Below are 15869 nucleotides of genomic sequence, written 5' to 3' on the forward strand. Positions count from 1 at the left end.
CACATTTTTTGGAGGCTTTAGGGCTGCATGCATTGAACAAAGTATTAGTCAATTATTTGCAGTAAATAGGTTTTGCGAAACATTCAAACCTGAACTGATTTAAAGCCCTTGAGTATACAATGAACACTGTTGGTAAAGACCAGACTTCTCACTTGGTGTATCTCAACATAATTATGCACAAAATAACAAACCTGTGAAAACTCAATTGGTTGCGAGATAATAATAGAAGAAAAACACCCGTGTCACACGAAGTTGTGTGCTTTCAGATGCTTGATTTCGGGACCTCAAAATCTAATTCTGAGGTCTCGAAATTAAATTCAAATATTTTGTGGATAATCTTTCGCGAAAACTACGTTACTATAGAGGGAGCCGTTTCTTACGATGTTTTATACTATCAACAGCTCTCCGTTGCTTGTTTTAACTTAAAACGGGGGCAGATCTCATATAGGCCTAATGTGAATGTCCGTACATGAACTGGGCATCGACAGCATAGACGTCGCTTAAAAAGAATACTAGTGGCACAAATTGGGAATTCATTTTTCTCACGAATAATGTCGCAAAAATTCACGACTTTGGGCACAAGTCGTGTAGTGGATTTTTTCATGAATGTTGACGACAATATAAATGTTCGATGACCCTTCATGGCCACTTATAGATTTGCACTTGAAAGCCGACATTTGACTTCTTGTCTGAGATTCGAACTTTGTCTTGTGTGCGCACACAAGGCAAAGTTCGAATATTTGTGGGCGGTGAGTCCATTTTCAACCGATCGCGACACAATTTCATTAGTCAAAGCATCACAATATTTTTAACCAAATACATTTACCAAAAGCAGGCCTAGCCCAACAGACTAAACCAAGTGCTTATGGGCCTTTGTCATTTAGTGAGACATTGTATTAAACACAATTCTTGGCCATTAAATTCAATAAAGGATAATGAAAACAAGTCCCTGAAGTTGGTATTAGTTTTATAGGCATGTAATATTAAATTTATGATAGTAGTGTTGTTTTGTGGTGTGTATCTTTTTGCTTTACTCAATGCGCATACGGGGTACGAGTAAACGACGGTGGTGGGTATTTTGTTATTTCCAGTTTATGGTCCCGATCTATAAATCAAAGTGCTTGATCGCTGTGAAAATTTTATGATTGCTAATATCTTTGAACTGACAATAAAAACGCTCGTTAAAAACCTCGCCACCTATTTTTTTTTTTAAATACTTTTCCTCGTAGTCTCCTAAAGTGTCCAAAATAACCAGACACAGTTCAATGAGACTGAGGTCTTAGATCTTCGTGCACTTCAATTAAAAGGCAGTTGACATTTTGGTAATTACTCAAAATAATTATTATCATAAAACCTTAGGCCTACTTGGTAACGAGTAACGGGGAGAGGTTGATAGTATAAAACACTGTTAGAAACGATGATGAAGGACCGTAGTTTTTGAGAAAGAGGTATACCGTAGTTTCTCACTCAAAATATCAAAAGACTTCAGGCCTGAAGCCTTGAATTGTTAGACATCTGAAAGCACACTAAATTAATGTGCAACAAGGTTTTCGTTTTCTTTCATTACTCCCAGTGCAGCTTCGATGACCAATAAATGAGTCAACATTTTCACAGATTAGTTATTTTATGCATAATGTTTGGACACACTAAGTGAAATAATAGCCCTTGGCAACATAATTACCAAAGGTGTCGGGGGCGATTTCACAAAGAGTTAGGACTAGTCCTAACTTAGGACTAGTCCTAGGAGACATACAAATTGCATGGTTAGTCCCTGAGTTAGGACGAGTAACTGGTCCTAACTCGAGATAAGACTAGTCCTAACTCTTTGTGAAATCCACCCTATACTTTAGAATGTCGTAAGGGGCATCCAGCTGTCCGAATGCCTGTGTGCATTTAAGATGTGATGAAACAGGTTCCATACAAAAATAACTAATGACTGGCATAATTATATTGTTCCTAATAAACATGAGATTTCACCTGAGCTTGGGTCAATCCAACCTGTGAAGACAATGACCAGGAGAGGACATAGAATTACAGCTCCCATTTTAGCCGTCTTTGTAGCATTGGTAGCGTATGTAACACCATGTTACATTCTAGCTGGAATGTTATGCATGTTTCCCACGCCCAATGATAACTATTTTGTGGACAGCTTTCAGCACAGAACATTGGTGAGCTTTGAACCTTTCTATACACTAATGATTATCAAACATGACACCCTTACAATGTTGAACACAACTTTTCGAGGTAAACCATTCGAACCGCAATACAGATTCGGTGGGGGGGGGGGGAGGGCGACGGTTGCCTTTTTCATAGACCGTATCGCAAATACCAATGCGCAAGCGCAGACTGTTGAATGAGGTGCATTGTGAGATATATATTGATCAAATTTGGATACCAGCTAGACCACAATGCACCTAATTCCAAGCTTTACGCGCGCGCCCCGGTATGCGAATTTTTTTTTCCAGGATGGTAAAGGCCAAGATCTGCATACCTCGATCTCATTGGCTGAGTCTTGCTTATGAATTATTCATTGGAAAGTTGTTGCGTACAAGCTTACGCGCGTGTGTTTTGTACACTGTATGTACATGTATGCTCGACTCTAACACACCGTGTCTGATCTATGTGAATGCACGAGTGTGTGGTGTACATTTACATCCATAACATCGCACACTCAAAAAGAAGTTTGTCTTATGTCCTTTTGCTTCTCTTGTTTGTATGTATTACACATCCATACATGACATAAAGTTTGTAAAACAATACTGCGACCATGGACTGTGAGTGCACACGTCTCACTGTGGACGAATGTCCTTCTTTGAAGGTAAGGATGAGTATAAGGTTTATGAATGTGATTCAAAACTAGAGCCAAACAATAATACTTAATAGTTTGGACAAGGAGAAGTAGTGTGTAGGCCTACGTATGTTGTAGCATAATGGCCATGGAGATGTACGTCTATACTATACACAGTAGTCAGGTGGTCAGTACTGCGATGCAACGTTCAAAAACTCCATAAAACTTTTGAAAACTTAGATGTATCAGCTTCTGATTTACAAAAATTTGGACCCTTTAGATCCTAGTTTGGTACGGTTTTCATAATGTTTAGACTTTTAGAAATACAGTTAGTTACTCAAGTTAGACACGCTTGTTATCATAAATAAAGTCTTACAGAAGGTGGAATGTTGGTTAATTTGTTGACATTATTTGTTTGGACATGCACAATGTTTCTTGCTGATCGGCAAAAAGGACTTCTGTGACAAATAGACCAAGTTAAGTAACTGGGGCGCTGTACTCCTTTTTTCGAAATTTGATACAAACATTGTTATTTTCCTGATATTACTATAAAATTATAATTATAAAATATTAACAATGTTTTTTTAACCAGCTATAATAAGTGTTTACATTTGATTAAAGTTTGTCCTCCCCTTCTTTGTCATTTCAACAGGCATTCCTACCTGAGGGATATGATTACAAAGTATGTGACTATGAAGAGAAGCAGAACAATCATTGTCAATTCAGGGCAGTGGTCAGACTACCCCTTTCAGACAGGGAAGATGTGGAAGGGTGGTTTAAATTATTGCAGAACAAGTCATGCACAACATGGAGAGTTAAAAAAACTTATAAAAGCAATACTGGAGAAGGGACCAGGAGGAAGAATGATTATAGGGTGAGTTATATTAGAATATTATCTGAAGGGACTTAATGAAGTCCATCGAATACTATATTCAAAAGTTTTGATAATTTAATTTCATGCAAGGATTTTTTTTAACACAATCAGTGATTTTGTGTATGTTACTTTGATCATCTCAGGTTGACTATCGATGCCAACACAACACACGCGCAAGATCTGAAACTGCAGACAAAAGAGCTGGCTCCAAAAATACATCATGCCCTGGATCAGTTTACTTGGTGACGAAAAGATGTGGAGACAAAAGAGGAAGAATAAGGTAATAACATAGTTACTTAAATTGCGTGGATGGAACTCATTTTTGAGAAGCAAAATTCATCCTGTATGTTTTGCTCAGTGCCATCATTTTGGATTGGACTCACACTAAAGCATGAGGCTCCTTCCCTGATTATCGAACACAACACTCACTTCAATGAAATATGGTCTGGCTCTGACGGTCGCAGTACGGGGAAAGAGAGCGACCCACACTCGCTCCGTCCTTTTATACTGCGCTAGGCTGGCACCCTAAAAAAAAAACGTAACTTGGCCTGTTACTTGACAGCTAGGTACTAGCCAGGGTAACTTGCCTAGCAACCTAAAAACCTTCAGCCAATCACCACCAATAGAAATTGCATTGCGTTACAATATCAATCTCCCCAGAAAAGGATTTGTCTGAAAAGTAAATTTAAAGTAAGATGAAATCATGGAAAAGACTTTTCCGAATTCAGTAAACGAGTTCCTTTAAATATTAAAAGAATTCGCTATTAAAAAAATAATATTAGCAAAACATTTCACAGATTGTTTTTTTTAGTTTATGTCTGAATGATCAGAGTAAGCATGCACCATCAGCAGTTGTTCTTGCATTATGTTTTATTTTTTACAATGCTGTTTTGTTTTATCATCAGATCATCAGATCCCCATATCAAGGCCGGGTATGTTACAACATGCACCATCAAGAACCATCATAACCATGAGACCAATAGTGCAGATGCTCTAAGAAGACGCGACGTCTCCGATGACACAAAGGCTAAATTGATTGACCTTTTTAAATCAGGTCATTCCCCAGCAACAGCCCTTGACATGCTAAAGTATGACCTACAGGAGGACAATGAGGACCGCTATGCCCAACTTTCTGCTGACCGATCTCTCTGTCCAGATGCTCAATACTGCTACAGGTAAAACTTGACTCTGTTTTAAAATATCTAGTGCATATTTTTGAAATATGTAGCTTACAAAAAATGTAAATTTTGTAAACTTTTGAAACATTTTCAAAAACCACAGTGTCCAGCAAAATTTAAAAAAAATAGAGAAATAAAAATTCTTGTGCATTTTAAATTAGACAATTCAGTAAATTAAAAATCACTGCATTAAATAACAAGCTACATTTAGTATCAGAATGAAACTAAAACCAAAACTCCACTCATAAATCACTCTTAAGTTCGTATAAAAAAGAGAAGACAACTTATGTTTAAGTCCCTTCAGATAATATTCTAATTTATATAACACCCAAGCAGATCCTTGCCATTTGATTGGAGGATTGTCCGTCACGTGATAGCAAATAAAAGTACCATCGCACGCTGAGTCACTCACCGTGCTTTTTCGTTCCATCCGAAAAGTACCATTGCACGCTGCAAGCGTGCAATGGTACTTTTCGGATGGAACGAAAAAGCTGAGTAAAAACATCACTGCGTGCGCGTTGTCTTCGGTAAAACGCAGCAAGGCATATTAGTAAAATTACTAGCATTCGTCTTCTACAATTAAAAATTGGAGGCCTACGCTTTGTTTGTTTTGAAAGTTGTATCTTTCAATCAAAATGACAAAGATCTACTTGGATGTTATATAAAACAAATAATGAATGTTTTTCACTCGTGCAATGGTGCGAATATGTTCATTCGTTGAAAGCTGGAATAATCCATTCAACTCGGCTCCGCCTCGTTGAATAGAACATTCCATCTTTCAACTCATGAACATTATTTGCACCATTGCACTCATAAACATTCATTATGTGTATAATAACTCACCCTATAATCATTCTTCCTCCTGGTCCCTTCTCCAGTATTGCTTTTACAAGTTTTTTTTAACTCTCCATGTTGTGCATGACTTGTTCTGCAATAATTTAAACCACCCTTCCACATCTTCCCTGTCTGAAAGGGGTAGTCTGACCACTGCCCTGAATTGGCAATGATTGTTCTGCTTCTCTTCATAGTCACATACTTTGTAATCATATCCCTCAGGTAGGAATGCCTGTTAAAATGGCAAAGAAGGGGAGGACAAACTTTAATCAAATGTAAACACTTATTATAGCTGGTTAAAAAAACATTGTTAATATTTTATAATTATAATTTTATAGTAATATCAGGAAAATAACAATGTTTGTATCAAATTTCGAAAAAAGGAGTACAGCGCCCCAGTTACTTAACTTGGTCTATTTGTCACAGAAGTCCTTTTTGCCGATCAGCAAGAAACATTGTGCATGTCCAAACAAATAATGTCAACAAATTAACCAACATTCCACCTTCTGTAAGACTTTATTTATGATAACAAGCGTGTCTAACTTGAGTAACTAACTGTATTTCTAAAAGTCTAAACATTATGAAAACCGTACCAAACTAGGATCTAAAGGGTCCAAATTTTTGTAAATCAGAAGCTGATACATCTAAGTTTTCAAAAGTTTTATGGAGTTTTTGAACGTTGCATCGCAGTACTGACCACCTGACTACTGGTATAGACGTACATCTCCATGGCCATTATGCTACAACGTAGGCCTACACACTACTTCTCCTTGTCCAAACTATTAAGTATTATTGTTTGGCTCTAGTTTTGAATCACATTCATAAACCTTATACTCATCCTTACCTTCAAAGAAGGACATTCGTCCACAGTGAGACGTGTGCACTCACAGTCCATGGTTGCAGTATTGTTTTTACAAACTTTATGTCATGTATGGATGTGTAATACATACAAACAAGAGAAGCAAAAGGACATAAGACAAACTTCTTTTTGAGTGTGCGATGTCATGGATGTAAATGTACACCACACACTCGTGTACTGTACATTCACATAGATCAGACACGGTTGTGATAAAGAGTCGAGCATGTACATACTGTGTACAAAACACACGCGCGTAAGCTTGTATGCAACAACTTTCCAATGAATAATTCATAAGCAAGACTCAGCCAATGAGAGCAAGGTATGCAAATCTTGGCCTTTACCATCCTGGGAAAAAAAAATTCGCCCCCGGTATTTACGAAAAGGTCTATGCAAATTGAACATCGTGAGTTCGCCCTCTAGCGCAACACGGCGGGCAACATAATCGCACATTGCTACGGGGAGTGGTGGCATGGCGTATTCTGCAAGGAACCAATGTGTCCTGCGGTACGCCAAAATGGTGCAGGCCAACCGCTACAAAGAAACCAGTATTGGCACATTGAAGGTTTTTTACCATTTTGCCAAATAATTTGTGTGTGGCGCTACAAATTTAACCAGTATCGGCCCAGGAAAGGTTTTCTATCATTTTCAAAAAAAACACCCAGTATTAGTCCGGTAAAGGTGTTCTACCACTTTGCCGAAATGGTTTGCCGCTGATGCAAAATCAGTATAGGCACAGTATAGTTTTTTAAACTATTTTTTGCCGAATTGGTGTGCCGCTAGTAACAAGTGGCCAAGTGTGGGTTGTGTTATCATTGCCGAAATGGTGCGCCGCTACAAAACTAGTGGGGCCTATTACACCAGAGAAGGGTTTATGCCATTTTGCCGAAAATTGTGTGCTGCTACAAAACCAGTAAAGCCTGGTATAGGTTTTTCTATAATGTTTGCCGAAATTGTGTGCCGCTAGCTACAAAACCACTGTTTTGGCCTTATAAAGGTTTTTTACTTTTTTTGCCGCAATGTTGTGCCGCAACAAAACCAGTATTGGCCCAGTGTAGGTTTCTACCAAATTTGCCAAGTGTGCCGCTACAAAACCATCTGTAGCAGGCCTAAAAATGTTTTCTACCCGCAAAGACTCTCCTGTTATCTCCCAATGATCTATTGGAACAAGAGGGCGTGCTCTCACATTGACTGATATCACTAGGCCTTATGTGGCTCGGAAACAACTCCAGCTTGTAAATTCCAGCATTATAACTCCGGATTTTATGTAAGTTTGGAAACACTGTTTATGTAAACTGATTTATTGTTGAATTTTAAAATTCCAGCATTATAACTCCGGATTTTATGTAAGTTTGGAAACACTGTTTATAACTAATTCTACCTCCATGGTTTATGTAAACTGATTTATTGTTGAATTTTAAAATTAATCGTGTAAGTCCATCCATAGAAAGCATCTTGGGATTCTATTCGCAGTAAGAGCGCCACCACTCGGCCGTGGTCAAATTTATTTACCACACGGTACCGCGCGCCGGCCGACGTACACACACACACACCGGAGATGCAGAATTCAGATGTAGCATTTTTCACACCGGAGATGCAGAATTCAGATGTAGCATTTTTCATTTTGACTGTCACTCTTTCTTACGTTTTATCCAATGGGAATTGCTGATCATTGTGCAGTTTTGGGCTGCAATAATGACCGACGATATCCAGAAAGGTATGGACTTTGTTGAACATCAATTTTAGTTGTTGTCATGTACAAATTCATGCCTCAAATCATATACATTTCATGTACAAATTGAAAATAATGTTTTCACCACAAAATGTGTAGACTGTAGGCTACTGAGTGTACTGTAGTGTTACTGGGACTTGGCAGACTTAGTAGTAGTACTAGTAGGCATACTGCCTGTCTCCCCGCCGGCGGGCCGCCCGCGCCTGACCCCCCGCGCCTGACCCCCCGCGCCTGACCCCCCGCGCCTGACCCCCCGCGCCCGACCCCGACGTTAGTAACTAAACTAGTGTAGTTATTGTCATTAACAGCGTTTACAAAGCAGCTACCAAATTAGTTTTTAAAGTGTAAGTATAGAAAAGTTTGCGGTAACACCATGTACATGTAATAACAATCTCTAAATGAGTTGGGGTGGTTCTGAAAAGAACCGTTGGATTAACTCGACGTTTCGATCAGTATGCTCTGATCGTCTTCTGGAGAATGCTGATGGACTCTGATGCTGCAATGCTGGACTCTGATGCTGCATGCTGCAGAGTCCAGCATTCTCCAGAAGATGATCAGAGCATACTGACCGAAACGTCAAGTTAATCCAACGGTTCTTTTCAGAACCACCCCAACTCATTTAGAGATTGTTATTACATGGTGTTACCGCAAACTTTTCTATATCTTACTTCCACCATGCAAAGTTTCAAATCCTACTTAAAGTGTAAGTAAGTACTGTAATTTTCGGATTATAAACCGCGGTTTATATGTTGATTTTGACATTTTTTTGAACTCCTGCGGTTTATTCTCCGGGCGGCTTGTAAGCCGACGTATAAACATTTAAGAGAAAAAACAAAAAAATTCTAATTAATGTTTGTTTTTTTCTTAAACGAGAACAAAAACCTGCCTGTGTGATGACAAAATCCTGTTGAAAAACCCACCACAATTGTATTCCATGTTTCCTTTGTAAAACGTTTATCAACCGCCCTCAGCGCAACTCGGGCTAGACTAGACTGGTGCCCGTCTATTTATCCTAGCGATCTCTACATGCTGACGTCAGACATTCAAGCTATACTCGTGTCTCAGCGAAATAGCCTCGTCCCCTGTTTATTATCCCACTATCTTTATATAATGACGTCAGACATCCAGGCTACACTCGTGTCAGCCAGCGGTTTCTTCAGCTCAACCACGCACAACGCAATCAGCAGAATGGTGAATGGACGTACGCAAAGAACTATGCCGCTCCGGGGGATCAAACAAAACGTGTTCAACCTGCCCTGATTGTTGAGTCCAGTGACATTGGGAATTTTATTTCCAGGCGGCGCAAATGCGAGGGCGTAGCGCAACCCGTCGGCGAACATCGCTCAATACGGTGCCACCAACATCTGTTGTGCAATCTCGAGATTGAGCAGCGCAATTAACAGATTGCTAGCTTTACGAACTCTCATGTGTGTGTACTGTGTGTACATGTGCTTAATGTGCACGCTGCAGGATACATTACTACACACACGCTACGTCCGTCTGTCCGTCGTTGCAATATCTGTTGTGGATCCTCGTTATGGGACTACAATAAAAGGGAGGGAGAAACACCGGCCAACCACTTTTTTTTAATTCCCTTATTGAAAGACCCATTTCAACCTTATTTCCCGTCTACTCCGATGTTTAATAAAAGTGAATCCCCTGTCCTTGTAATTACGCAAACCATAAGGTAGCGCATTTTGTTTCACTACCACCGCTATACAATTTATATTTTGTAAAGGAATTTTACATGTTTAAACAAATTTCCTATATACATTGTAAACAGAAACAACAGTCATAGACAATACTCTCGTTTGTGTTGTGGTAGCCTTTAAAAGGACTGTTTGGTTTTGGTTTTGTCTATTTTCTATTTAAACAAAACAGAAGGCAAAGGATTCCTTGGATATAAATCTTTGCACTGTTTCTTTATCACTCGCTGCTTCTGCAGACGAATCCTATGTTAAAACGATGGTCCACGCACTGTCTAAAGTTAGTTTTTATTGCAACACGAACTCACTTACCTACAAATAAAGTAGAATTTAACTTTTTCAATTTTTTAAATTGTTATTGGATTTTTTAGTATCATTCACAATAATAAACGTATTTTCAGTTGTAACTTTCATAAATATTTATCCACCACAAACAATTATGTGGTCCCGCAAAGGGGGTGCTGCCAGCTTACAAAAAGAATGCTATCCTATAGTAGATCATTTCAATTACGATCAATAGTGTAAACTTCAATACATTTCCACTTTAATTACGACGCAACTCCCACATTGCGGCAACTATACAAGACTGACTGATGTGCCGCCCGCCTGTCATCACTGCACATCGCCACGAAGAGGACCGCAAACAAGCACGGCCCCTATGTGTTCACGCATGCGGTGATTGGCCGTTTGTTGATTGGCCGGTGATAGTTCCATTCATAAAATCTTGGCTAGACTTCGGACGGATCGAGTAGAGCGCGGCTGCCTATTGTACAACGGGGAGCTTGAACGACCCCACGCTTTGAGGCTCGAGGCCCACACCCAGTCTAATCAAACGTGAACAACTTTAGTAGGATTTGAAACTTTGCATGGTGGAAGTAAGATATAGAAAAGTTTGCGGTAACACCATGTAATAACAATCTCTCAATGAGTTGGGGTGGTTCTGAAAAGAACCGTTGGATTAACTCGACGTTTCGATCAGTATGCTCTGATCGTCTTCTGGAGAATGCTGGACTCTGATGCTGTATGCTGCTTAAGTACTGGGCGGTGGATCAGCGGTGATGCATGAAGGCGGGAAATAGAGGCAACTCGACTCGACCATTCGGACAACTCAATGATTCGAGACAGCTAGCCTCGACCGTTCGGAAAACTCAACGGTTCAGACAACTCGACTTTGAAACAACTTGTGGACGGAATGGATGGCCAAGACAAGTCGACGGTTGAATGGTCGACCACCGTTACTGACAGTGACATGTTTACACGAATTTCCTGTATATCCTAACCCTTACCCTAACCCTAACCCTATACAAGTATAGTAACCCTAACCCTAACCGACCCGCCCCCCCCCCCCCCCCCCCCCCCCAAATCTAATCCTAACCGAGGTCCTCATCACGGCCATCCGTCGATTTGTCTTGGTCCTAAGTCGAGTTGTATGACAGTAGAAAAAAAGGTGTCGGGACACTTTGTACCTTTGTCATTTCGTACCCTGGACACTTCGTACCTTTTCAAGGTACAAAGTGACTATGGACACTTCACACCTTGGACACTTCGTACCTTCTCATGAGACACTTCCTACCTTCATACTAAAATCCTAAATCGGGATTTCTGCATCGTGATCAGATGATTAAGAAATAAAAGCAAACAAACCAATTATTACTGTTTTGTTGGGACCAAGGAGCCATTTTTGCCGGTTCATGATTTTTTACGTCAAAATATTTGTAAAAAATATGGGCGGAAGATGTTGTCCTTTGCGGTAATTAACTTCAACAAAATATTTAATTCACACTAAAAAGGACATGAATTTACATATTCAAACAAAAATAACAATTAACAAAGTATTTTTAATTTGTATCTCAATGAACATTAACTTACTGATGAGGAATACGCATTTTAATGAACCAGTACGACGTGACTTGGCTGAGGGTAGGAAGTGTCCGACATAAAATAAAAACGAATGGTCGAGCTGTCTCAATCGTCAAGTTTTTCGAACAGTCCAGTTGTCTGACATGTCTGAACAATGTTTGTATGGTGCCGACATTCCTGGTGCCAAGTTTGCAGGGTGACGATGTATTTTATTCACGATATATCGCCGACAATATATCCCGATATTCGATATAATCGCGATTAATTAAATTTGACATCATCAGTCTTCAAACTCCCAGTACAGTGAAAGTTGTAGAAGAGACAGTCATAGCATAAGAGAGGTGTTATAATGACCTATTGTTCTGGTTTTACTCCAAACCTATGGGGTGCAAGATGTCTCAGCTAGGAAATACATCGCGATATTGCGATACTTAATCGATATCACGATATATCGCGATATATCGGGATGTATCTATATTTCGATTAAAACCAAATCGATCCGATATCGAAATCACTTCCAAATTAGTATCGCGATATTCGATAATATCGTGATATCGCCCAAGCTTAAACTGTTGATAATGTTCCAAAATTGGTTCTTGAGAGAAAATATCAAAACAAATTAACACCAAAATTCTTGGTGACCTACATGTATACAAGGGAAAAGTTTCCGCATGGCGCCACCACTTTTTCATTCGATATGAAATAATATAGTATCTAATTTACCTCATTGATATATCCTTTTTTGTAAAATGAGTGAAAAAGTGGTGGCGCCATACGGAAAGTTACCCGTATACAAGTCCTGTCTACAATATATTTGGACCAAATGTTGTTTTGCAGACTCATCTCATTCATTGTTAGGCAACATTTTGAAACGGGGGTATTTTGCCCATATGCAGAGATACCAACATACACGATTTGGGCGTAGCAAATACGATTTCGAGCCGTGACTACGACGCTACGATAATACTCAATAAAACACGCTAAACAAGCCGCCCAATATAATTTTATTAAATCGTACAATACATGCAAACAACGAATGAACTATTAAGTGGAAATACAAATTAAGAAAAATATCAAAACAATTGTAACAGAAAAGAAAAACACACTTTTTATTTTAGAACGCAGTGTTGAATAATAGCGGCGAATTCACTCGAAGAATGTACGTGTCTCGACGTAATGATTGTTGCGTGCCCTCCCCCGCTGGCTGGCCGGCTGAGTGTGCATTTTTTACGCTAGTGATTGCTGCAAGATCGTACCCATTGATCTCTATTACACGATGGGGAATAGTGCACACGTGCGTGGGGAATAAGGTTGTGTGTGAGCTAAACGTGTCACAGTAACCTCATTCCTCATGTATCCACTATTATTGTGCCCACGCTGTCTGTACATGTACTTCATCGAAGCTTGGCAAAAAAAGTACGAAATAATGGCGACAAAAAAAGGAGACCTTCTGAACAAAAATACCTTCAACTGAGTGGCCTGCGAGGTCTAAGCTAGACAGTTTTTCATGTTTTCCTACCAGTAATTGTAGCGCCGATGTCCAGACAATGCCCAAAATACGGACACGTATTTTTTGCCCAAAATCCGGACACTTTTTTTTTTTTTTCTCCCTCCCAATAGCTTGTTGTTGCATTTCTGATCATTAAAACAAAAACATTTAAGTAAGGCCACCCTTTTTTATGTTACATTTAAGTAAGGCCACCCTTTTTTATGTTACATTTATTTTTGAAACATAGTCAGAAGATGAGGGAAATCAGTTTTTTTTTCAAGTTTCTTTTCACTGGCCATTATAAACATTTGTAGCTGTTCTGTTGATGCATACAGGTAATTGTTATTTCACAACAATGCCTGAAAATGAGCTAATTAGCATTGTAGAGAGTAAAAGAAAGATCGGTATAGGTAGCCCAAGCTGCGCTCGCCCTTAACATTTGGGAGATGCTACTCTTTTTTAAAATTCAATGTTGGCATCTCTGCATATGGTTGCCACAGTGTACAAGTTGCATTACACGTGTACATTGTTTCTATTGATCTCAAAACAAGGTATAATTTGACAATTAAACCACTTTTTTTCAACAAATAGTGATTTAATCTGATCTTACAACTCCAAATTGGGAGATTACATCATTATTTTACAACAAAAGTAAAAAATTTAGCTGATTGTTACCATTTTTTGATTGCAATTTCGGACAAGTACGTCCGACACTGCGAAATGTACATTCTGACACCAAGATATTAAATGCCGTTTCTTAAAATTCAAATTTAAAAAACAAATGTCTTATGGTGAAGTGTATTAACAGAGGTCTGATGAATCCATAAGTAAGAAAAAATTGCACTAAAGTTTGAACACATCATAGAGTTTGAACTACAAATGTTGGTTTTCATAAAAAGGCATTTCTCTGAGTACGTCCGACACCATGGTGTTTTGGGCGAATGGCATCTATATCCAAAGATGTGGATGAATAATTTTTTGAAAAAATTACTTTAGTGACTGCCTTATACCTCTACCCAGAATAAAAATTCCTTTTATTTATACCACTGTAATAATACACTCTGTTAAAGTGTCCGAAATGTAAGTCCGACTCCGTGGAACTGCCCTGTGCCTGACCTGGCGATGGCATGCTAAGTCAAGGATTGTTTGTGTTGCTTTTCCAATAAATGTGTAAATTGTAAGAGACCTTTTCTTTGCCCCAAAAGCTACTATTATTTTAAAGATAAAACATTTAGGCCCTATATAAGGATGATTGATAATGTCAATGACTCGTTGATTATTGTTGTTGTATGCCATACAGTGATCGATTTCCCTTGTATAGCAGAGCAAATTAATACACATCATGTACCACTACCAGTTGCTACTCAAAAATCACCATTTGCAGGCATTCAGTGAGCACACAAAACAAGTATAGTCTAAATATTTCACTATGCAAAAAATGCTGGACAAAATAGTTCCCTGCAATGGCGCTCTTGCTTCCTGCAATGGAAATATATAATAATAGACCACAAGTTCCTTGTCAGATACGTATCTTTTTTTCTTTTTTTTTCTTTTTTTTCTCTGATTAGGTAAAAGGCAATCCATTACACAAACTCATTTTGAGCTGGAATAAGTAAATTTCAGATATTATAAAAATGCAAACCCCAAAACTTCAGCCCAAAAAACAAAATCTGAACTTACATAAAACTAAAATGTGTTAATTTGAAATAGTTTTATTTGTTTGAAGAAACAAAATAAAAATCAACTTACAATTTATGTGTTTTGTTTCTGCTTATCTTGATAGATATGTCATCAAAGATTATGTCAAAACACTAAAGTTCCACACATGCAGGAATAAGAAAAACTATGCTCTCTGGACCAAACTACTCAAACGGCCAGATTTCACAGTGAAAGAATCAACAAAAGTCTGCAGTAACCACTTCAAAAATGGCCAGCCCTTTCCCATCGATCCGCACCCGGTTTTGTTCATGAACGGATACGACACTCCTGATGAGACCCCAAAAAGCACACCACCAGTAAAGGAGAAGCGAGCATTGAACCTTCCTAGCCCACGGCCACCAAAGAGAATCAGAACTTTGCCATACGTTTTTATATACAAGTCCGTAGGTACTCAGGCTAATCCCGAGGAAATTGACGCATTGGATGACGGGCACAAAACGCTGGAGAACGATCACAGTTACGTACATCCCCCTTCCCCTAGTAACAAGCCAGCCAGTCAGGAATATGTGGCATACCTTGAAGATGAACTCGCTCGACTAAGCGACACCTGTGACAAACTCAGGCAAAGTCTATATAAAGCCAAGATTGACCTGGAAAGACGTGAAACCGCGCAGGCCAAGGAGGCCATGGCCTCTGTTGTCTCTGCCCTTGGTGCCCCTTTAAAAGTTACCATTTGACTTTAAGATTTCACGATGGAAGTACCGTCCGCAAAATGAAAATGGCCTTGTCTTTTCATCATTTGCAAAGATGAAATTCCAGGCACAATGAAGGAAGGATTGCTGGGAGTCCATGCCACAAGAGTGAGATGTTAGAGATTCTCTTGGTGCCTGCAC

General features: G+C 39.1%; 1 protein-coding gene across 1 annotated transcript; it reads left to right on the top strand.

Annotated features, from left to right (window-relative positions):
- Nucleotides 1-8068: 8068 nt before the first annotated feature.
- On the top strand, nucleotides 8069-15730 carry LOC117297616. Its single transcript, XM_033780734.1, has 2 exons — nucleotides 8069-8247; nucleotides 15101-15730. Exons 1-2 carry the CDS (start codon nucleotides 8186-8188, stop codon nucleotides 15711-15713), a joined length of 675 nt encoding a protein of 224 aa, XP_033636625.1. The 5' UTR covers nucleotides 8069-8185; the 3' UTR covers nucleotides 15714-15730.
- The last annotated feature ends 139 nt before the right edge of the window (nucleotides 15731-15869 follow it).

The sequence above is a fragment of the Asterias rubens genome, chromosome 12, assembly GCF_902459465.1.
Source record: "Asterias rubens chromosome 12, eAstRub1.3, whole genome shotgun sequence".
In the NCBI taxonomy this organism is placed as follows: Eukaryota; Metazoa; Echinodermata; class Asteroidea; order Forcipulatida; family Asteriidae; genus Asterias; species Asterias rubens.